The sequence below is a fragment of the Camelus dromedarius genome, chromosome 12, assembly GCF_036321535.1.
Source record: "Camelus dromedarius isolate mCamDro1 chromosome 12, mCamDro1.pat, whole genome shotgun sequence".
NCBI classification, from domain to species: Eukaryota; Metazoa; Chordata; class Mammalia; order Artiodactyla; family Camelidae; genus Camelus; species Camelus dromedarius.
This window is the reverse complement of record NC_087447.1, coordinates 47,123,881-47,147,201: the sequence shown is the minus strand read 5'-3', so window position 1 is coordinate 47,147,201 and position 23,321 is coordinate 47,123,881. Positions and strand designations below refer to the sequence as shown.

The 23,321-nt window shown below is 45.9% G+C and overlaps 1 protein-coding gene across 2 annotated transcripts in view; it reads left to right on the top strand.

Moving 5' to 3' along the window:
* Positions 1 to 23,321, top strand: part of CLPB (ClpB family mitochondrial disaggregase) — a 150,879-nt gene that overhangs the window by 104,286 nt on the left and 23,272 nt on the right. For both annotated transcript variants that reach the window (XM_064492668.1, XM_010989160.3), the window contains 2 exons: positions 10,574 to 10,671; positions 22,005 to 22,119. In XM_064492668.1, the coding sequence (XP_064348738.1) occupies positions 10,574 to 10,671; positions 22,005 to 22,119 (213 nt within the window). The remainder of the gene's footprint in view (positions 1 to 10,573; positions 10,672 to 22,004; positions 22,120 to 23,321) is intronic.

The window sequence follows — 23,321 nt, the reverse complement described above, 5'->3', positions numbered from 1 at the left end:
GTAGGAAGGAATGGTTAATAATGGTAGTTGTAGTAAAGATAACAATAGCTGTCACTTATTGAGTTGTCACTTTGTACCAAGCTCTTTTAATACTTAAAATTGCTCTGCAAGTTTAATACTCTTAACCTCCATTTCCCATACACATCCACCGAGGCACTAGGCTGCTAAGTAACTTTCCCAAGTCCCACCACTGTGAGTGGCAGAGCCACTGTGGTCTCTGGTTACGGTCTCGAGCAGAATTCCGGCTGTGTCCCCAGAGCCTGCCTATACAGGAGCACAAAATAGGTGCTCGGGAATGTTGGGTGGTTAATCGAATGGATGAATGAATGAATCAGTGTTCTTCCCATTGAACTTGCCTTCAGGCTTAGCAGAGACTGGCTGAGCATCTGTAGCTTATGCCAAGAAGTATGGATTTTGTCTCATCTCCTAATGCCCAGCTGTACACAGACATGTTCCCTCCCACTCAGTAACAAACTGCCTGGAACTCTTTGCCGGCTCATATTTACAAGAGAATGTGATAAATTCTGTATTGATCCCTCCTGTTCCACTGTAAATTTTGCAAAAGATGATTAAATAGAGCAATAGAGTCTGCAGGCATTGTGGCTCAATATGTTGTGGAGTGGCGTATCGACCTCCTCCATCCAAAGGCAGCCAGCGCCTCGCCCTGCTGCCCCAGACCAGTAATTAAAATCCTGGGAGACTGGGATTTAAAATCCAATCATATCCCTGAATCAAGCCTTCTAGCCTCCCCATGTGACGAGTGCAATAAGGTAACGGCAGGAGCATGTTTATGTCTGTGCTGAAGCAGTCCCCACAGGGTGGGTAAGAAATGGAGAGTTGGGTAGCCCTGCTGGCTAAATCACTTTGCTCTGACACCACAGCCACTTGTGAGACAGTCTGTAGTTACAAATAAAGTCCCAGCCAAAGACCAAATTTGGACTATAAGAGCAAAATATCATACAGAAAAATTCACAAGTTGTGTTTCACTGTACACTTCTGTTCCCAAAGCCAGTAGTTGTGATTTGGCCTTGTTTAAACTGTGGCTTTTAGTAACCAAACGTGTTTGAATTTCCATAGGAACTCTTTTAACCTAAGCTGAAGCCAGCCTTCTCTATGCTGAGGCCTGTAATCAAGGCACAAGATACTGAAATAAACTTGCCCATCTGCTCTCAGCAGGATCAGGAGCTCCCTGAGGGCAGAGACATTGCCTTCTTACTCACCTTTGTGTCCCTAGCACCTAGCCCAGTGCCAGACGCATAGAAGGCTCTCAAAAAGTATCTCTGAATGAATGAACGAACACAAATTAAAACCTTGGGAAAAAACCTCTGTGAACTGGTGTGTAGGTAGTAGACCTACCACATGGTCGCCCATTCAGTGCTTGAGTATTTCCAGTGCTGGGGAATTCATTTGTTCTTGAGGCTGCTCAGATTCTATCTTTGGATTTTCTAATGGTTGGAAATTTCTTGTATTGAGCAAAAATCTACTTCCAGGGGTCTTAGTTTTACCATTGGGTTCATATAGAATGAATCTAATCCCTGTTCCACGTGATGGCCGTTCAAGTCCCTAAAACTGCAGGCATGTTCTCCTGAGTTATTTTTTTCTCCAGCCTAAACCCCCAGTTCCTTAAACCATTATTCTCACATGACTTCTAAACCCTTTCCTGTCTTGATCACTCTTCCCAGAACAGTCTCCATTTTGTCATCCAAAATCCATGACTTCCAATTTATCTCCATTAATTTTTACCTCATATGTTTCATCTCTTAATATCCATCTTCCACAAGGTGTGTTTGGTGGTCTTCCCACCCTAATATGACTTCCGTAGATTTGATGAACAGGCCATCTCCGTATCAGGTATAAACATGCTGAACCAGGGATGAGCCTTTTTGCTGCCACTGGAAACTTCCTTCTAGGTCACCTCTGATCTATCAGTCATTCCACACTGCCCCTTGGGTCTGGTTAGTCCATCAGTCACTTACTAACCCTCCACACTGTACTGGCATTCAGCCCAGATTTCTCCATTGTGTCCTCAGAGTTGTCCTGAGACACCCCAGCAGATGTCTGAGGAAGTCCACATTTGCCCTGACTGTACCTGCTTGAGCAAACATAGGTAATCCTGGTGAAGAAAGGAAATGAGGTTAGTCTGGCATGACTTGGTTTCCATGAACCCATCCTGATGCCTCGTGATCATCACCATTTCCATTTCTAGGCATTCACAAAGCATCCCTTTAGTAATGCATCTAATTTTGGGGACAAGACATGTATGTATGAAAAGTGTGTGATAAGTAAGTGCTCTAGGGCTTCATAGGAGAAAGTGGTTTATGTAGGCTGCAGTGATCTGAGAAAGCTTCAGAGAAGGGAAAATGGAGCTGGACTTTGCATAATGTTGGGTCTGAGTGGTAGGTGAAGAGGAATTTGGCACACTGAAGAGAACAGTGAGAGCCCAGTGTAGTCTTGTCCCTCTGGTCAGTGCTGGAACTGAAAGCTTATGGGATGGGGCTGGGGGCAGGTAGGAAGAGCCTTGGACTGGAAGGCTTGGGTTCTAGTTTACCTTCTCCCACTCACAGTCTCCATGACCTTGGCCTCTGACCTTCCCTTCCCCAGGCTTTCTCTAGTCTTTTTCTCCCTTAGTTCTTACTCAGTACAGCACCTTCTGCCCTTCTCCAGCTAGTACTGTGTTTGCGCATCTCCCCAGCTACACAGTGTGTGACTCCCTTGTGGTCGGGGGAGGGAGCTCATCCTCCTCCTCTCCTCGCCCCCTGACACCACACTATATTGTCATTATTTCTGTCCCTGTCTGTCTCCTACCAGTCTGGGTTCTCTCCAGGGCAAGACCCAGTCTGATTTCACTGTGTGCCCAGTCCCTGGCCCAAAGTTAGATACTCAGTGGATTTTAGTGGGATGGCTGGGTCTGGGCATGAGGCAATAGCTCTCTGTTCCATAGAAATCCACCTCCATGAAGGCAGTAGATCCCACCTGACTGTGTCTGTCAGAGAATTAGGACTTCCAAATGACCTTCTCCGGGCCAGCTAATGTGAGTCACCATTCACCCCAGACAGGGGAGCCCTGAATGGAAGGAAAAGGAGTTGTGTAAAATTTGAAACATATACAAAAGATAGAATAGTATAATAAACCCTTGCTTTAAATCCCAGCTTTACCATTTATCTGCTGGATGACTGTGGGCAAATTATTTCAGCTCTCTGAGCCTCTGTTTTCTCAGAGTCTTTGTATGATGAATAATTCAGACACTATGTGTGAAGGCCTTACACCCAACAAATGGTAGCCCATCTCCTTTCACCTTGCTCTTCCACCAAACTCAGTTAAATCATCTGTAAAATGAAGAAAATAATACCTCTCCTGCCTTCTTCATCAAATTCTTATTAAGAATTAAGTTGAAGGAAGTAGTCAGCATGGGATATGGCACATAGTAAGCGCTCAGTAAAGGTTCTTGTTCCCGGGAGGCATATCTGCAGATGCACGTGTGTGTGTGTGCGTGTTGAGAACATTCAGTGGTGTGATTTGGGGGAAAAGCTCAGGAAGCAGGTCTCTATTACCAGTGCTGCTGTGCTTCCTGCAGCATTCTGGACAGTCTTTTCTCTCCCCTTCAGCCTCTGGGAACACACAGGAAAATCGGTCCGTCTCTGACCTGAGGAGCTACACACAGACTAGCTGTGAAGACTAATCAGAGATGGTCTCCCAGGAAAAGGAGGAGTGGGGAAGACAATAGGAGCCCATGAATGATGAGCATTGAGAGCGGAAGGTGTAGGGGAGGTATTGCAGAGAAGGGGCCTTGAAGAAGGGATAAGGTCTAGATAGTCAGGGAGACAAGGAGCGGGGTTCCAAGCCTGAGGAATGGCCCAGACAACAGTGTGGAGGTGAGCAAAGATGAGTGTGGAGATAGAGCAGGTGCACGGCTTCTCTTACGTGGTCGTTCTGTCTCTTGGAAATGCTTCCTTGATGGGGAGCTCGCAGACAAAAAGAATAGATCACTCCACATTAATGTCTCTGATCATGGGAAAGATTTCTTTAATATTCAACAAAAAACTTTTAATTAGAGATAGTAAACAGACTGTTGAAATAGTGAAAATCAGGATGAAGGTGGAAAAGGAGCCAGCAGTAAAAATGGGAAGGAAGAGTGAATGTAAAAGTTGCTACAAGAACATTGTACAGCCTGTACAGTCTTACCCTCCTCAGTCGTTTTCAAGCTTTTTCTCTTATTCAGTCCAAATAGAACCCCTAGAGGTAGGCAGGGCAGCAATCATTACCACTAGAGAAGTGAAGCAGGTACCCCAGTCTCACAGCCAGAGAGTGGTAACCTCATCCCTACTGGCTCTCAGGCCATGTGTTCTTTTAGGGGACAGGGAGCCAGCTGCGTGTAGGAGAAGGGTGAGTCATGGTAACTGCAGGGTGGTAGCTCGGTATCACTAGAAGGCCAGGATCCTATAGAACTGTGGAGGGTGGGAGGGAGTGGGTAAGCATGTCAGTATTACTGATAATATAGCCTCACATGTCTGTATAGAGCAGTTACTATTGTGTTATTTAAAGCTCTCTTACATATGTTATCTTTTTATTATTGAAATATAGTCAGTTTACAGTGTTGTGTTAATTTCTGATGTATAGCATAGTGATTCAGTTATTTTTATGTGTGTGTATATATACCTTTTCATAGTCTATTTCATTATAGGCTATTATAAGGTATTGAATATAGTTTCCTGTGCTATGCAGTAGGACCTTGTTTATTTTATGGATAGTAGTTAGTATCTACAAATCCCAAACTCCCACTTTATCCCTCCACTCCCCCTTTCCACCCTGGTAACTTTAAGTTTGTTTGTGAGTCTGTTTCTGTTTTGTAAAGAAGTTCATTTGTGTCATATTTTTTTGGATTCCACATGTAAGTGTGGTATTTTTCTTTCTCTCTCTGACTTACTTCACTTAGTATGACAATCTCCAGGTCCATCCATGTTGCTGCAAATGGCATTATTTTATTCTTTTTTATGCCTGAGTAGTATTGCAGTGTATAAATACATACCACAACTTCTTTATCCAGTCATCTGTCAATGGACATTTAGATTGCTTCCATGTCTTGGCTATTGTAAATAGTGCACACATTATCTTCTTTGATATTCACAGAGGTAACAGAGGGCCAGAACAGAGTGGTATCACGGGAAGAGGCAGTAACATGCCTCTTTCCCTACCCTGCTGCTTATGAGCTGTTCCCCCCAGCACAAAGAAGTTCTGAATCCCATCTCCCACTCTGATTTCAGCACTATCCCCAGGAAGGGCAAGTTGGCCTCTCTCTCCAACCTCTTCCTCCCTCCTTCCCACCCAGAGTATAGAGAGTGTTGGAGCCTGACCTGACCTTATCTGCCACCCAGACAAAGAGGTGCCTAGGGACAGCAAAGAGACTGGGGGCTTTGGCCTACAGGAGCAAGGAACATGGTCACACACTTGCTGTGAGAAGGGCTTTTCTAGGGCAGGAGGAATAGACATGCTGTGCATGGCCTCAGAAGATAGCACCTGGAAAGAAGCCCATTCATTTGGTAAATCTCATTGAACACCTGTTCTCTGCCAGGCTCTGTGCTGAGTAGTCAGGATATAGCAGTCGATCAGCCATGGTCCCTAACTTCTGAGAGTCCTCAGTCTTGGATGGAGACAGACTGTTTAAACACAGTGATTAGTGCAGTAAGACAGAAGCAGAAGGGCCTGTGGGAGCACTGAAGATGGTACCAAACCTGGGGTGGGAGGGAAAAACAAGGAAGGTTTCCTGGAGAAGAAGCTTGAACTGAGTCTTAAAAGATAAACTGGTGTCTACAGGAAGTCCAAGGTGGGAGTGGGATTGGAGAGAGAGGTTGGGCCCATACGAAAAGAATCTGCCATCAGTTTAGTTGTGGTAACCCCTTGGAGGGCCGTGAGCTGGGGGCTGGATTCTGGGCATGTTCAGGGGAGCCAGGGTAACCCACCTGTTTTGGATATAGTAGAGGGGAGTCTCAGGGAATTGGAAGAGCTCGCCGTTAGGGTCTTTTTCCACTCAGAAAGCCTATGATTGTATCAAACCAAAGGCAGCTGCTGTACCAGAGAAGAGCAGTGGGCTCCCTGGGTCCCAGTGGGCCAAGCCTTCTGTCCCATCAACACCATTTCCAGTGCCTTCCCCTACCTACCTTTGGTGTTGAGAGCCAAGCCAGTCACTGGCACCAATCAGGACCAGTCCATGACCATCCACCCCACCCTAATTTCCTGGCCCAAGCCCTATTGACAGATCCCCCAGAATCTGAAGGAATTCAAGACAAATGGTTAAGAGGATGGAGTTAATAAAATTTGAAAAATTGAGGCCTGTCACTCCACTAAACTTTTTTCAATACCACTGACAGAAACATATTTCCCCAATGAGTGACCTTCCACAGCTGTAGCAGGCAGGCGCAGCCGCAGCAGTGCTGCCAGGAAGCCAGTCTGCTATTCATCAAATATTATAAGCTGGGGCACACTAATCTGGAGCAGGGAGAGGAGGGGAAGGGTCCTGCACTATACTGCCTGGGGTGCTCCAGGTGTTGGCCCCAGCCCCAGACAGCCAGTGGGAGGTGACGGATGGCCTGCGATTAGTGTGCCCCACCTCCATCCAGCCCTCTGACTCACTCCCAGAGGCCTGACCCTCTAGACCAGCTGCTCGGCCTGGAGGGGCCCTGGGTGGGAGACAAGGGGAGGTCAGGCCAGGGCACGGGCCATCCTGATGCCCCCGGAGAGGGCAGGCGGGTGAGGCCCAACATGGTTATTTATTGGAGTGTAATGGTTTGTGGCCGTTGGTCATGGAGGTGAAATCGATCAGTTGTAGAAGTCAGGTTCTATCAATTATTACAGCAATTAGTCAAGTCAGAGCATCAGAGCAAGGGTGCAGGGGCTGGGGGACTAATATTAGATGGACATTATCCATGGTGCCCCTGCCTCAGCCTTCCTAAAGTAGGAGCAGACATGCTGCCCCGAGGCTCTGGAACCTTGGGGAGCCTGACTGGCTTCCCTACTCAGGGTTGGCTGGAGTGGGGCCTCACTGAGATCCTCCTGGGCTGGAAACAGGCCCGGCACTGCTGTAAAAGGCATCCTTGTGCTGGCTGGCCCAGGTTCAGAGACGTCCTACCTGTCCCCATCCCATCCTTTATGAGAAGTGACACGACTCCTACTAGAAATTACTCAGTGGCCAGTGTTTATGGCACACATTTTTCATTCTGTAAGCAAATATAGATCACTGACAGCACTTGTTTGAAGAGGCTAATAGCACCCTCTCTTCTTTCTTCCACTCTCCTCCTCTCTCCCTTCTCTTCCTCTCCCCCTCCCATTCTCTCTGTCCCATTTCTTTCTTTCTTCCTTATCTGTTTCTCTTTTTCTCTTCTCTCTCCTTTTCTTTCCTTTCCAGAGGTCTTTCCCTGATCCCTCTTACACTTCAGCTCATATCTAGTGACAGAGCTCCCCTTGAGGCTGCCTGAGAAAGGAGAGGCTTTATTGCTGCTTGATTGTAGCTCTCTTTTGGCCTTAGCTGTGGTCCAGGAGCTTTGGGGAAGGGGAGGATGCTGTCTGCCACTGCCCCTTGAACCCTCAGTGCTCAGCACCAGAGAGAACAGGGCTGGACTGGGAAAACTGGGCCAGGTGAACAAACCCCTTGACACTGTGTTCCTTCCTGAGCCCATACAGTCCTGCTGTCTACTCCTTTGGCACACTGATCACACTTGGACTGAGCTGTAGTTGCGTGGTCACCTCTCATCCCCATTATCTTCTGGAGAGCTAGAATTGTGCCTAGACTTGAACTCTTAAGAGGAGCTTGCAGAAGAGACAGAGAAAGAATGGTCAGAGGGGTGTGAGGAAAACCTAAAAAGTGGTTTTTAGAACTCAAACGAGAGAGTGGCCAAGATATCAGTTGCTACAGAGTGATCAAGAAATATAAAACAGAAACTATTCATTGGCTTTGCTGTTTCCCCCATCATCCTGCATACAGGGCCCTACAGATATTAAGTGCCAACAAAATTGAAGAATGAGGCTCCAGCTGAGCCACTGAGGACTTGTCTACTATTTAGGAAGAGCCCAGAGGTTGCATTTTATCCTGTAAGCAGTGAAAAGCCACAGAATGATTTTTCAGCCAGTGTGTGTCATGGCTGTCCTGGTGGGAGTGTGGAGAATTGGAGTTAAGAAAACCTGAGGTATTTATTTTGGGTGATGGAAATGTTTTGGAACTAGATAGAAGTGGTGTTTGCACAACATTGTGAATGTACTGAATGCCACTGAATTGTTCATTTTAAAATGGTTAATTTCTAGATTGTGAATTTCACCTCAGTAAATTATTTAAATAAATTTTTAAAAAAAGAAAACCTGGGGTGGATTTGATTCCTAATCCAAGCAGATAACGAGTTTTGTAACTTTTTAGCTAATTCTCTCACTCCTCTGAGTCTGTAACATGGAAATTATAATTTATACCCCTCAGGATGGTTGTAAGGAGTAAATGATGTAGTATATATAAAGTACAGAGCGCACATAGTAAGTGCTGAGTAAGTAAGTGCTGAGTACCAGTGGCTGTTAATATCATCATCATCATCACCACTTCTAGATATATACCCAAGAGACAAGAGACATGAAAACATGCGTCCACACAAAGACTTGTACACAAATGTTCATAGCAGCATATTCATAATAGCCAAAAGGGGGAAACAACCTAAATGTCCCAACTAATGCATAGATAAACAAAATGAAGTATGTCCACAAAATGGAATATGAGTCAATTATTCAGTAAAAAAGGAATGAAGTATCTGCTATATTTCTACATTCATGTTGTAGCATGAATGACACATGCCACGACATAGATGGACCTTGAAAACATACTAAAAGAAAAAGGCCAGATGCAAAAGACCACATACTGTATGATTCCATAGAAATGGGAATTAGATAGTGGTGATGGTTGTATGATGTTGTAAGTATATTTTAAACCACTGAATTGTATACTTTAAAAGATGTGTGAATTATATCTCAATAAAAATTACCTATGTTATTATTTCACACCAAATTCCTATTAGAAAATAGGATCATACATAAAAGTTGTAATTTTTCTTGTTGATAATAAGTTTCCTTGACTTGGATAGTACTTTCTGCTTTCTGTCCCTTTCCCCTCCTCCTTTCAGACCTCTTTCTCTGCAGGCCAGGCAGACAGCCATTTGTAAATGCTTAATAAATGTTTGCCATTATTGATAAGTTTACAATTCTCTAAGAAGCAGAGAGTTTCAATAGGAAAGGTTTTATATCATAATTTAAATGTTTCCACAGCCTGGATTGAGAAACACTGATTTTTACTATCCATCAACAAACAGTGGCTAGACATCTCTTCCTAAGCCAGACCTCGTGGTGATGCATCCTTGCCTGTGTATTTAGTGTCCCCAGCCAACTTACTACCTCTTTATGGCAGGGATTGGGTCTTAACCCTTCTTTACATCTAGACAGTACTTCCCTAGCAGAAAGGATCAAGGAATGCTGGTTAACCATTACCTTAATGTTCCATTTAACACATAGTTCTTGAGCATCTGTCCGTTCAAGGCACAGTTCGCGTCACGTGTCTGTCTTCCTGCCGTGAAAGTGCCTTTAGGGCAGGACTAAATCTTATTCTTCCACATCTGAAGGCCCCACTCATTCAGGATTTGACAAATTTAATGGAATGGACAATTTCTGAAGAGGAAAGTGAGGTGCTCAGACCTGGGCTTTGGGAAGAAGATTTTGTCAGCATAGGGGTTAGAATAGCCTTTCCTCCATAACTGCCAAGGCTTTGCACCAAGCAGACACTTTCTGCAGGCTCATCAGCTTTCTGCACTTAAAAGTGAGAGAAGGTGGATACATGGCCCCCAACTGGCCTTTTCTTTGTCCTCAAATCACAGGACCTAATAATGATTGGAGGAAATGCCTGCCCATGTGCACGCTGGCACTGGTGAGGGCTGGCGCAGCCAGGTTGCTGGTGATGGCCTCACCCTTCCAGCGGACTATGTTTAGCAGGGAGGCAGTGCCTGAAGGGAAGAGAGAAAGGGGCAGAGAGCAGAAAGAAGGGGGCCTTTTCATTGTTATTTGGGATATTCTGTGCTTTAGATTTTTACATGATTTTTATGAATGAATAGTCATCTGTATGTAAATGAGTTTGATAATGCAGGCATTTTAAGGAATAGTGCAGTGGTGTTGGGGTGTATTAATCTATATGTGTGTTGGTATATTAGTTAGCATATTCAGCTGTGTGTATCTGTGTGTTCACAGCACACCTGTGTGTGTTTAGCATATCTATGTGTGTGGCACCTCTCTCTGCGGGTAGTATGTTTCTGCACACATGTGCATGCACATGTAGGAGCCCCAGTACCCCGACCTCTGTGTCAGTGAGACTAAGAACTCCTCTTTCAGAGTATCTTGATGTGTTTTTCCCCATCATTCTACAATCTCTTAGGTTTTTGTTGTTCCATATTTCCGTTGAGTGTTCCCCACACTGAAATCAAGGCCCAAGCCACTTCTGAGGGAAGAGTGTCGGCCCACTGATCACTCATAGAGGCACTGTTTCTCCTTCTCCTCCTGTCAGGAGCCAGTCCCCTGCAGAGGAATGAAATGGGACACACACCTTTGGATTATGCTCGAGAAGGGGAGGTGATGAAGCTTTTAAGAACTTCTGAGGCCAAGGTAAGTCTCAGAGAAAAGAGGCCAGTGGTTACTCCATGCTGCAGTTAATCTTTTACTCATTAAATTATGTCAGGATCCACACCAAAGGCCACTTCTTTTTAGGTGATTATTGTCTATTTAAATACAAATCCAACCTCCAGTCTCATCAAGAATCAGAAACTGCCCCTTTTATGACCAGAAAGAGGCCTGGGCCACTTTTGGCTTCTGAGGACTAACCTTCAAATTTGGTTTTTAAAGTAGTGGGCTTTCCAGCTCCTTCTCATAGGAAGGTGGATAACAAGACAAAATCTTGGGCCCAAGTACTATTTCCCCAGGCCTAATGTATTCTGTAGCCTCATCAAGTAATCTTTTCCCATCTTCACTCCTTCTAGAACTATTCCCTGACCCCACCCCTCCACACACATTCCAGAGAGCCTGTTATAGAGTCTGAGCCAAAAAAAAAAAAAAATCTCCACCTTAATTTGATCTTCTCAACCAGAATTTTGAACCCCCTAAGAACAGGCTGCCTTCTGCACCTCCCAGCCACTGAGCTGTAACTCAGGAACCACTTGGCAGAATTCAGTAACTAGAATCACAAATCTCAGAGCTGGCAGGGACCTCAGAAATCATGAAGTCCAGTGATGGGAAATCTTATCGAAGTCTAAACGAATAAGTCAGAGGAAAGTAGAGCTGTTCTGGTTGAAGGAGGGGTGGCTCTTTGCCCCACCCACCTGGCTTGTCCCTTCCTTCTCCGGGAGCTTCCTTGGAGGCCCTGCTGTGGGGCACACATTTTAAATCTCTGAAACCTAAAACAGATAACTTGTTTTCGTCCTGAGGAGGCTCGAGCCCAGGGGTATGTTGTAACTTGCCTTTGGTCGAGAGTGAGTGAGTGTCAAAACAAACTAACAGACGTGAACGCAAGATCACGGCAGGACTGGAACTAGAAGACCTGGTTTCTCACTATCAGTCTTGTGCTCTTTCCAGAATTGTGGAGTCTCTTGTGGGCAAATTGGCTGAAGTATTTTGATATGATTAAGGATGGCAGATCCCACCTAGTGGCAAATGTCCTCCGTGTCTAGAGTAAGAGCACTTAGGTCACTGGGCTGAGACAGACAAAACAGAGGTTATGATCCCAGCTCCCCCACTCACTGACTGGGTGACCTTGGACTAGCGCTGCCCCTCCTTGAAGCTTAGTTTACCTCTGTGAAATGAAAACATTGTGACTAAATGGTTTCTAAGGTTCCATTGAATGTACTGTTGTGTTATCAGTCAGGATAAACTAGATTATGCTATTGTAACAACCCAAAATTTTGGTGACTTAAAACAACAGATTCATTTTTACCTCATGCTGCATGTCCACCATGGGTCAGCAGAGGGGGGCTCTGCTCATCATAGGTCCTCAGGGACCTTACTAGCAGAGCAGCCACCTTCCTAAATACTGCTGGTTGCTTGCCAGAGGGAAGAGAATGCTCTAGAAGGCCTTGCATCTTCAGTTAAACGCTCAGCCTGGAAGTAGGACCCTTTACTCCCACTCACAACTCACTGGACAGAACTAAACCCATGTTCCCACCAAGGGGGCCAAGAAGAGTAATCCTGCCATTTGCCCAGCAGGCTGAGAACTGGAACTATTTGGTAACCAGCATTAACCATACAGTTTGTCTCCTTGGGATCCTTAGTAACTGTCTTGTAATAGTTTCTTCCAGAGAAGCAGAGGAGTTAGAAAGGGGGACCACCTTTCACAGCACATCCTAAGTGGCTGCTTGGGACCAGGAAGAGGGAAAATTCCAGAGAACAAGTACTTCCCTCCCTTTTCCAGATTTCCCACCCCTAGGAGCAGCCCTAGAAGTCGGATCAGCTTCTCCCATGCCTTAAGGAAAACCCTAAGCACTGTTTCAAATCACCCACTCCCCTTCGGCCAAACTGCTGTCCCCCTGAGATCAAGCACTGCACTTGACCAGAAGTACCAGTGTTTTGTCAGGTGATGTGACATAGAGCAGGCACTGGTCTGGTCATGTAGAGCAGGAGAATAGGCCTCTTCGTGCCAGCAGGGGTAGAAGGGTTAGGGCTGCTGAGGGACCCTTAACAAAATTTGGCTGCCCAAGAAATGGCTTAACATCAGCTACGTCAGTATCAGGCTAGTGTCCCAAGTGAATAAGTGGCAGTTGGCGTACTCTGTGCCAGTCAGACCCCTCTGGACCACAGAGAGCAATTGCAGATGCTACCTTCTTTTCTTTTTGTTTTAATTTTATTTATTTAATGCTACTTTCTGAGTAGACTGAGCTCTTAGAATCTGTGCAGAGGAGAGCAGCAAGGGGGCAAGCGGAAATATGCCGTGAGAAAAGGTTGAAGGCAGGAAGGGCATCTGGCTTGGAAAGGAGAAACTGCTCATAGGCACAGGGATGGCTGAGTGGGAGGGGAGGAGAGGAGATTAATTCAGTTGCAAAACCAGGACAGAGCCAGGCTTAATGGGTGGCGGCTGCAGGAGGAGCTCCCTCACAGAGCTGTGGCACAGAGCAGGGGCTGCCTTTGGAGGCTGGAAGGCCACTCAGAGCCAGCCCAGGGGTTCTGTAACCTTTTAGCTGGAAGACTGTTCTCTGGTGTCACCTCCTTGCACTTGATCCCTTCATCCGATCTGGATTTCCCCCTTCCTCTCCGCTGAGCACCTCTTCCTGATTGCTCTGCCATCCCCTCAGGTTCTACATGCATGAACCACCCCTTGGCTCTCCCTGGGTGTCAGGAGCATTGTCTTTCACTTGCTCAGCATCTCTGTGGTCATCCATTCTTTCTGCTCTGCTTTTTCTCTCAAAGCTGGAAAAAAAAAAAAACAGTAACTACCTCTTCAAAACTGTGAGGAAGAGTTTTGGAGAGTGAACACTGCTTTAGACTGGCTTCTGTCTCCCTCTGCCAGTAAGTAAGCAGCATCTGCTCCTCTCTGAGTTCAAGCCCTGTGTGTGTAACATGACGACTCAGGCCTGGAGGGTGCTGAGACTCCAGCTTGAGACCTCACCTCCTGGCCCTTTGTCTAGACACGGGTTACAGCTACTCTGATCTTATCTTCCTCCATTTCTCTCTGTCCTGCATTCCCCTGCCACTCGGCTCAGCCTCTCCGCCTTCACTTCCTTCTGTGTAGTCAAATATGTGCTCTTTGTCAAAAATTTATAGTTATAGAAGTCCTCTGTCCCGTTCAGGAAAATTTGGAAAGTGAAATGAAGAGAATTAAATAATTCAGTACATATTTGTGAATGACATCTGTTTGCCGGGCTCTGAGCTAGATGAGAAGACAGATGGGTGAAACCCTCAAGGAGCTCATAGTCTAATGAGGAGACAGCCAAGTGAACTGTGACACCACTGAGTCATCAGTCCCAGCGAAGCCCAGGGACTGTGGAAGCCCAAGGTGGCTTCTAATTCTGTCTGGGATATCAAGGAAGGCTTCCTGGAAGAGATGTCAACTGAGCTGAATCTCAGTTTAAAACATTGTAGCCCTACTACCTATATATAACTGCTATTAATATTCTTAATTGCTTGTAGTAGGTTCCATTTATCAAGTGTATCTAGGCACTAAGCCAGGTACACTAATATGTATTTTTTCTAACCCTGTAACCAATCTATGAAGCAACGCATATTACCCCCATTTTACAGATGAGAAAACTGAATCTGAAAGAAAGCAGATGGCTTAAGAAAGTCAAGTTATTACAGTAACTCTTGGGATATGAATCAGAGATTTCTTCTTATGATACTATATTTGCCTTTTCTGGACCGTGTCTATATATACTTACATAGGTGGCCTTTTTTTTAACCTGATTAATAGCCCAGTGTATATACCAGGGGTCTCAAACTGACAGCCATGTTTTATTTTGCCAACCCAGAGGTTTTTTAAAATGTGAATGACATGAATGTAATGCCTTAGAGGTTGGAGCATGGACTCTCCAGCCCCAGGCTCCCATTTCCTATTGTATCATGTGCTTGCCTGTCAGGCTTTTTTGTTTTCTACTTGTTCCTGCACATCTTTAAGTTGTAATCCTAGTTCCATATTTGGAATCTGCTTTTTTTTCACTTATTATTTCTTAATGATTTTCCCATTTAAAAATTATCCATAAGCCCAATTTTTTATTTTATTCTGCCTTTTAAAATGTGTCACTTATCTAAGAATCTGTCACTTTAGGTGGCCTAAGTGATTTTCTCCTCACAGCTGGTTTGCTCAGTTCTCTCAGCATTCTCTGTGTGCGGAAGCCTCCTTGGGACCCTTGAGAAGATCCAGAGGTGACTGAGGCTCAGCTCCTGTCTCCTGAGCTGGCCATCAGGAGAGGAAGATGGGGGAGGCGGGTGCTCTTAGCTCTGATACCCATAGGCTGATTTGTGCCTTAGGAGGGATCCACATAGAGTTTGTGGGGGCTCCGAGAAAGCATGGATCACCTCCAGGCAGAACAAGCAAGATAGGCTTCATAGAGAAGGTAGCCTGTGATCTCACTTTGAAGGATTTCAGTAGCTGGAGAGTTTAATACTTACAGCTTAGACCATTTTCCCATCTTAACTAAGAGATGGAAAGATGGAAATATATCTCTGTGCACATGATGGCAGATAAAACAAAAATATGGGGAACTATTCCATGATGAATATTCAGCTGAGGGGGACGCGCTGGTGCCAACTCGCATCTCCACTCCCAGATCCTCACTCCACTGAGACTCATGAGGAATTTATTGCTCATTTTAATCACATCCAGAGAATGAATTGGCAGGAATATTAGGCAGATAGGCCTATCATATATATTTTATTTGCATATCCCAGTGACAGAATCACAAGCACATTTCCTATCTCTATATTTTTTCATTTGCTTCAGGGGTAGCTGGGGATGCAACGCTCCCCTGAGCCCACATCCCAGACTGCAAGCCTGGGTGCTCCCATCAGATCTGAGGGAAGCCATCCAGAGAGAAGGGGGTGAGATACATAGCAGGGTAAGAAGGTTCTGTTCCTCCTGGCTTCAGGTGAAGAGACACCTTCCCTGCCTTGCCTAGCCTGCTCCCTGCTTCGCGTCTCATTTCAAGAGCCGGTGTGCCATGTGCCTGGCTCTGTGCCTGGCCCTGTGGGGGTGACAACACCATCTGACCTTCATTATAGGTTCTCCATGGACCAGACTCAGCATTATGCTGATAGGCTTTTGCCTTCGTTTTTTTTTTTTCCTTTTAACTTCTTAAAAACTTTTTTATTGAAATATACTTGTATAAGGTGCACATGTCATAAGTATACAGCTCATTTTTTTCACAAACTAAATACACCTGATCAAGAAGTAGACTGTTACAAGCACACATTTGTGTCATACTCCCTTCCAGTCACTACCCATCCCCTAAGAGTAAGCATTATCCTGATATATTTCACCTTTATTTTTATATAATTTCAAAAATAGTACAGTGAATTCCTATAAACCTTCACCCAGGTTACCAATTAACATTTTATCGCACGTTGTTTATTACTTATATTTACATAAATAATATATAGAGAGATGTAATTTTTTCTGAGTCATTTGAAAGTTAAGTTATACACATGATACCCCTTTAACCCTAAATACTTGTATGAATTACTTTAAAAAAGGACATTTTCTTGTATAACCTCAGTACACTCCTCAAGATCAGAGCATTAAAACTGGTATTAACTAATCTAAAGATGTTATTCAGATTTTACCAGTTGTCCCAATAATTCTCTTTACAAGAAAATTCTGCATCCCAAGTTGGATTCATTTATCATGTCTCTTTAGTCTCCTTTAATCTGGAATAATTCCTCAATTTTTCTTTTATGACCTTGATATTCTAACGAGTACAAGCTGCTTGTTTTGTATGCTGTCTCTCAATTTGGGTTTGTTTAATGTTTCGTTATGATTCAACTCAGATTATGCATTTCTAGCAAGACCACCTTCTGGTGTTTATTTTCAGTAAATTCATTGGGTAGCTCCATGCTAAAAGTAGGAATATGAAATTTGTGTTTCAAGTCTCATCTCCCTAAATAGATTCTGAACTTCCTAAAGGCAGGAATGGGTCTTTTCTTATCTCCAGGGTGGAAAGTCCAGGGCTGGAATCAGACTACAACAGTTAGTGTTCTGCTTTTAATGCTTGCTACCAGTGGGACCCTGCTTTAATTGTTTCATCTGTGGACAGCGAGAGAGGAGGTACTCTGAACTCTATTGGGCTGTGAGAATTAGAACAGCTGGTCCCAAATCAGGCAGAACTCATCAGTCAGATGCTCAAAGTAGTGAGTAGAAGTTTGAGGAGTAATGGGCTATTTATAGTCTCTGAGTCCCACCCTGCAAAATACTTAACAATTACAAGGGGAAAAACTGGTGGAGAAACCTGGCACAGACCACCTTAACCAAGTAATCAAAGTTAACATCCACGGCCACATCACGTGCTTCCTGGGGAGAATACAACCCATTTTCTCACTTAGGCCACTCCTTGTCCTTCTTAACCTTCTCTAGCCACTCTTATCTCTGAATCAACCCAGCTGTTTGCAGAGGAGTGACCTGATCTGATTTGCATGTTAAAAATATCACTCTGGCAGCAAAAGGAAGATCAACTGGAAGAGAGGCAAATGGAATGGGATGCTGACATAGTGGTCACCAAGTCTGATGGGCCTGATGCCTGCTCTTTACCCAGCTTTTCTCTACATGGATCTGGACTTTATGAGCTAGTTCAACAGACTTTCAAGTCCCTTTGGCTCCCCTCTCATCCCCCAGTCTCCTGTCCAATGTGCTGTGTATCCCCCAGACTCTTGTTGGACCCCCTGGGCTCCTCTTGTCATTACTCCCCGACTCAGAACTTTTTCCATCATCCTCCCCTGCCCTAGTCTCATCTGTTGCCCCCAGGTCCCCTTTGTTGGCCTCCCCACCCAGTCCTCTCTGTCATTCCCAGCTTCAAGACCTGACTATGACATGAGTTGGGGTTGGATCAGGGAGTCAGGAGGTTGGGGCATATCTTAGTCTGTGAGCAGCTAGTGGGCTCAGTGTCCTGACCTCCTATGAGAGGCCAACTGCAGCTCGACCTCTCTTCTCTTCCCTTCTCCACATCTATCCCGTTCTTGCCTAGGGTCTCATACTGCCTACCACCCCTGCCCCGGCTACCCTCTCAGTGAACACACTGCCAGGTTCATTATCAGACCTGTTCCCTGAGAGATGCCCAACACTAGGAGTGTTTCCATACCCCTTCTCCCTGTAACCCTCCCCTGCAGGGCCACTCAGCCCAGCCACCCACCCATTCCTAGCCAGCCCAGCTAGGCTTCACCTTGGCTTCCCAGCCCTTTCCTGTAAATGCACTCACAGCAAGGAGGGGTGCCATATTAAATCAAGAATGATGGAAACCAGTGGCTGCGATTATCCAGCCGAGATGCAGCATAGGGAGCTGCTCGCTCCAGGTGAGGGCTTCTGAAGCTAATTGCATATGGCTTTTATTAAGAAGATGTTCACTCCCCTATTCCTGCTCTCCTAGGTGACTTCCTCCTAGAGGCTCTCAGCCCAGTGCCTTCTGCTTCTGCAGACTGGGTTACCTACCTTATCTTCTCCTCTAGTGAAACCCTGTTAAAGCAGAACCTTGACCTCAGTCCCTGTAGCCTTCCTCCCTATTTCCTCAAAAAGCCAGAAAACAATAGTAGCCTACATTCATGGACCCTTCTCCCATCCTTCTCTCTCCTCTTCCCCAAACAGAATGTATACAGACCAAGTATTTTCCTTTCCTAGGTTCTTCCACTGGCTAGCTTTTCACAAGCCTGAACTCATAGCTCATGCCTTTAAAAGTCATTCATTCATTCAACCCTTTTTTTTTTAACATAAATTCTTTGCTAAGCATTAGGAAAACAGCATGAAGCAGTAACCTTCTACCTGGTTTAATCTCAGTGTCTGTACATTTTTATCAAAGAATCTGATCCATTTTCAGAAGTTGTTCTGAGTAGATACTTAGGGCTCCAGGCTGGGATGGAGTGTGCTGGAATCAGAATGTGCTCAGATTTAGGCCACAGGTTGAATCTTTCCCAGGACCATCTAGAAAGCTCCTGAGAGACCAGGCAGATCACAGTGTAATCTTTCTCTCACACTCATAGAAGTCAAGAACCCTTTTCTCTTGCCCAAGAAAGTAACAGGAATACTAAGACAACCTAAAATCATGACACTGAAGAAGAGTTACAGGAGGTAGAAATGTTTCCCTGAAGAAGTCTTAAGGAGGCCACAATGGTCATACCCAAACCAGCAAAGTGGTGGAAAAAGCCATGTTAGTCTTTGCCTGCCTCAAAGGAAAAAAGGTATGTTTTGTGAGGCCCCTCAAATCAATGGATGGAAAGTACCTGGAGGTAGAGTTCTCTACAACATAGGGAATACTGACAGGCGGAGCTGAGCCACCCCAGGCAGTAGAGGCATCCCCAAAACCTGGTTGGTGTTGAGACTGTTCCCTGCAGACACTGGGTTCCTAGGGGGAGGGGCCTCAGGAGCCACACTGGGGCAGTGGGGACGTCCAAGTGAACTTGATTCCTGGCTTCTGGTTAAGCTAGAGAATCTCTTCTCCTTATCTGTGGAGCTCCATGCAGATTAAAGTAGTTTAAAGGATTCCAGTACCAAAACAAAAATTTGAAACCAAAAAGAAGAGATACTGGGTTAGATAATCAGTTATCAAAATGCAGCAAAGGGGAAGTTACACTTATCAAAGGCTTGCTAAGGGCCAGGTACTCTGTTAACCACTTGAGTCTCTCACACAGCCACTTACACATTTGCTGTGTGCCGGAGACCTGCCTGGTGCTTTGTATATGTCATCTCATTTAATCCTCACCAACATCCCACAAGGGGCCTGCAGGGTAGGCATGAGCACCATACCCATGTTGGAGATGAGGAAACAAATTCAGGGAGGTGATTCAACTTCCCCAAGGTCAGCTAGATAGTAAGTGGATTAGGTAAGGCCTGAATTCAGGTCTCTTTGGAGTAAAGCTGCTTCTTTCTGCCACGTGATATGCCCCAGTATAAGCCAGAAGAGGAGTCAAACTTCAGATGGGCACAGTTGTAAGAATTCAGTGAGACACTATGGATAAAGTGCAGAGTACGGTGCCTGGCACACAGTAGCCATTCCACAAATGGTAGTTAACCTCATTCAGTTGGCAACATGTATTGACTCCTGTGAGCCAGGCCCTGTGCTAGGTGCTGGAGCTATGGAAATGAATAAAACATGGTCTTTGTCACTATGGACCTCACGTGTCGAGTAAAGAGACATAAATTGGCAGTTAAATAAGTGCACCAGAGGTCCTGGGGCCAGAGGCAGGCACAAAACCTTATAACAGGCTCCTTAAATTATATGGCATTTAAGCTGAGATCACTGGGATACTTAGAGCTGGGTAAGAATAGAGAAGGCTTTTGTGTGATGGAGCAGTGTGAGCAGAAGGCCCAGAGGCAGGAATACCCATCACTGAGGGGAAGTGAGGAAACAGGCCCAACAAACCCTTGGAAGCCAGCTTCCACAGCTTCGAGCTCCTTCGGGGGGCCTGGATGACTGCAAGCCGGCCAGGCTCTGGCTAATGCTGTACCAGCCGGTGTGTGTGCTTCTCACCATCATAGCCTTCCAGCCCAGTGGGCCTGAGTGCTGAGAGGGGCTGGATGGGCAGGGAGGAGGAGGAGGCAGATATATGGCTGGAGTCGGCAGAGCCATGTGATGTATGTGGCGCCTGAGGGAGCTGCACAGTGACGCGCTGGATTCCAACCGGCAAGCGTCGCTCCACTGGGATCGGCGCCGAATTATTGCTCCATATGGAACCCCAGGACTGATGGGAGCTTTCAGTTACAGACTGATAGCAACAGCCAAAATTGGATTGTTTGCTATTTATTTTTTTTAACTTCTGTCAAGGTCACTACCATAACAGGAAAACACTGCCCAAATAGCAGATATTTTTCATCCACTCTGCCCACAAGAGCAATCTGCAGCCACAACTTTTGTGACAGGGCCTTACCTTAGCAGCTCGCTTCTTAGAAAGCTGTCAGTGTTACAGGGTCCCTAGGGAAGAGAAGCCTCCTGAAGACGCAGGTCTTTCCGTTCTACTCCAAGACCTGCCTCCTTCCCCCAGCCCCCACCTCCATAAATGCTTTATCATCAGACCCATGCACTCACCCCTCCCTTCCTGGTCTCAGTCCCACAGCTCCCACTTAGCCCACTACTTCAGCTCCTTCAAGCCTCCCACCTCCCAGAAAGCACCCCCAAAATGTTCCGTGTTCTATGTATCCTTCCCCTTCTCTATTCCTTCACCACCCAGTCCAGCTGTTAATTCCTCTTTATATCTGTCATTAGATTCATTTTAGCAAACATTCACCAGATGCCTCCACTGTGCTAGGACCCACACCAGGAATAGCAGTGAGTAAAAGGCAGTGTGTACCCTCAGGGGGCTCATATCTGATTTGGAAGACAGACTCTCAAACATTCAGCAAACTTGTTTTCAGGTAATCTTTTCTTCAGTGATAGGTACAGGGCTAGAAATAGGCACACATGCTTTGGAATTGTGAGAAAAATGGCTGATTTTGCCTGAGAAGTATTTGTGTACAGACCCTGCCTCACTTCCTCTGCCCAACTTTGAGCTCCCTGAGGGCAAGGCCTGGCCCTCTTTTTCTCCCTCACAGCATGACCAAACGCAGGCCTCCTCTTGCCTTTTCCAAAATGGACCAAGCCAGAGGCCAGACACTTGCTAGGCACTCATCTCAGCCTCCCAGGGGGTGAGGTATAATCGTCCTCCTTGCCCCTGCCGCACCTTTCCAATATTGTGTGCACCAGGCCAGGCGCACAGCAGTTGCTGAATTAGTTGTTTTGAATTGAAATCCAGTATCATTGAAGTGGAGGGTGTTCATAGCTCTGATTTGAAAATCAGAATGGTTTTCAAGAGGATAAGCAAAAAAGGCAAGGAACCTGTATTTGTTAAGCACTTAGAGCATGCCAACCATGATGCTAGGTACGTTCTATATACCATCATATTTAATCCCCAATTTACAGAGGAGAAAACTGAGGCAAAGTAACTCACTCCAGGTAATAAGCACATCTTATAAGTGAGAAAGCTGGAATTCGAACCAAGTCTTCTGTCAGACTCCAGAGTCAAGTATTAATCTACTAGTAGTAATTATTTTACTAGCAGGATGAGCCAAGATCTTACTCTCAATGTAAGGAGATGAGATGAGGCCTAGGATGAGGGGGTGAGGGGAGGACTGGGCCAGCCTCCAGTGGTCATGAGCCAGGGCTGTGTATCAGGACCCCCAAAGATCCAGACATGTGTTTTTTCCGCGGGTTGGCAGATAGAATGAAACTAGGATCCTCCTGGGCCCAGCGCTCCTGAGCCACCTTCCCTCTCTCCTCTCCCCACAGTACCAGGAGAAGCAGCGGAAGCGCGAGGCCGAGGAGCGGCGCCGCTTTCCTCTGGAGCAGCGGCTAAAGGAGCACATCATTGGCCAGGAGAGTGCCATCGCCACGGTGGGTGCTGGTGAGTACACGAGACACTGGCCCACGCCGGAAAGGGCAGAGTAGCTCAGGGTCTGCCGCAGTGAGGTGCGGTCCTGCTGGCTCCATGTTGAGAAGTGGCTAATAATACAGTGCAGCATTCGTTGAGTACTTTGTGCCAGGCAGTGTTCTGAGCTCTTTGCATATGTTGTGTCATTTAATCCTTGCAGCAACTCTGTGAGGTTGGTCCCATTAAATCCCCACTTTACAGATGAGGAAGCTGAGACAGAGCAGTTCAATAATTTGCTCAAGGCTGCTTTCCTATGCTTAGAATTTAACTTTGACCTTCATCTGGTCCACTGCCCCCATCCACCCCCATCTTTCAGGTGGAGAAACTGAAAGCCACAGAAGAACAGGAGTTTATCCATCACTAATAACATAGCAGCTAAGCCAGAACTAGAACTTCTGACTTCCATCTCCTGCCTAGGACTCTACCACACTTCCATATAATTTGTCAGCAGCTGGCTCAATTTTAGGGAAAATACCCTGAACAAGTCTTGAGTGCCTTCTTCTTTACCTCAGAAGCTCTTATGTCCCATACTTTGACCCTTGGGAACCAGACTGCCTGCTGGTGTCATCCTTAATCTAGTGACCCTCCTGCCGATGCAGACCCCACTGGAGAGATAATAAAACTGGGGTTCTGCTCAAGATGGTGCCCTCACAGTTGTTCTCCTATTCAGGTGCGTGACCTCCTGAGGGTGACCTCAAACAGATTGAGGCAAGGGCAGGGGAACCCTATGCCTGGCTTAGACAAGGGGGTAGCCCCCAAGGCAGTGGTTCTCAAAGTGGTCTCTGGGCCAGCAGCACCAACATCCTCTGGGAACTTGTCAGTAGTAGACCTGAAGCCTCACCCTAGACCTTTGGAATCAGAAGTTCTGGCAGTGGAGCCCAGAAATCTGTGTTTTAACAGGCCCTGCAGGAGATGCTGATGCTCAGCTCAACTTTACAAACCTCTGCCCTTCAGGGTCACAGTCAGTCTCACCAACATGTTGCATTTAGTGTTGCATCTAGTCCCACCTGATGCAGTTCACCAGCTGCCAAGGACAGCAGCTGGTTCTGCTCGCTAGTAAAAGGAGACATAAGGCTGAAGTTGTGGTGCCCCTCTGGAATGGTCTGGGGTGGCATTGTCAGCCCTAGAAAACCAATTAGTGGAGTCACTGAACAATGAAGGCAGTTGCACTGTGA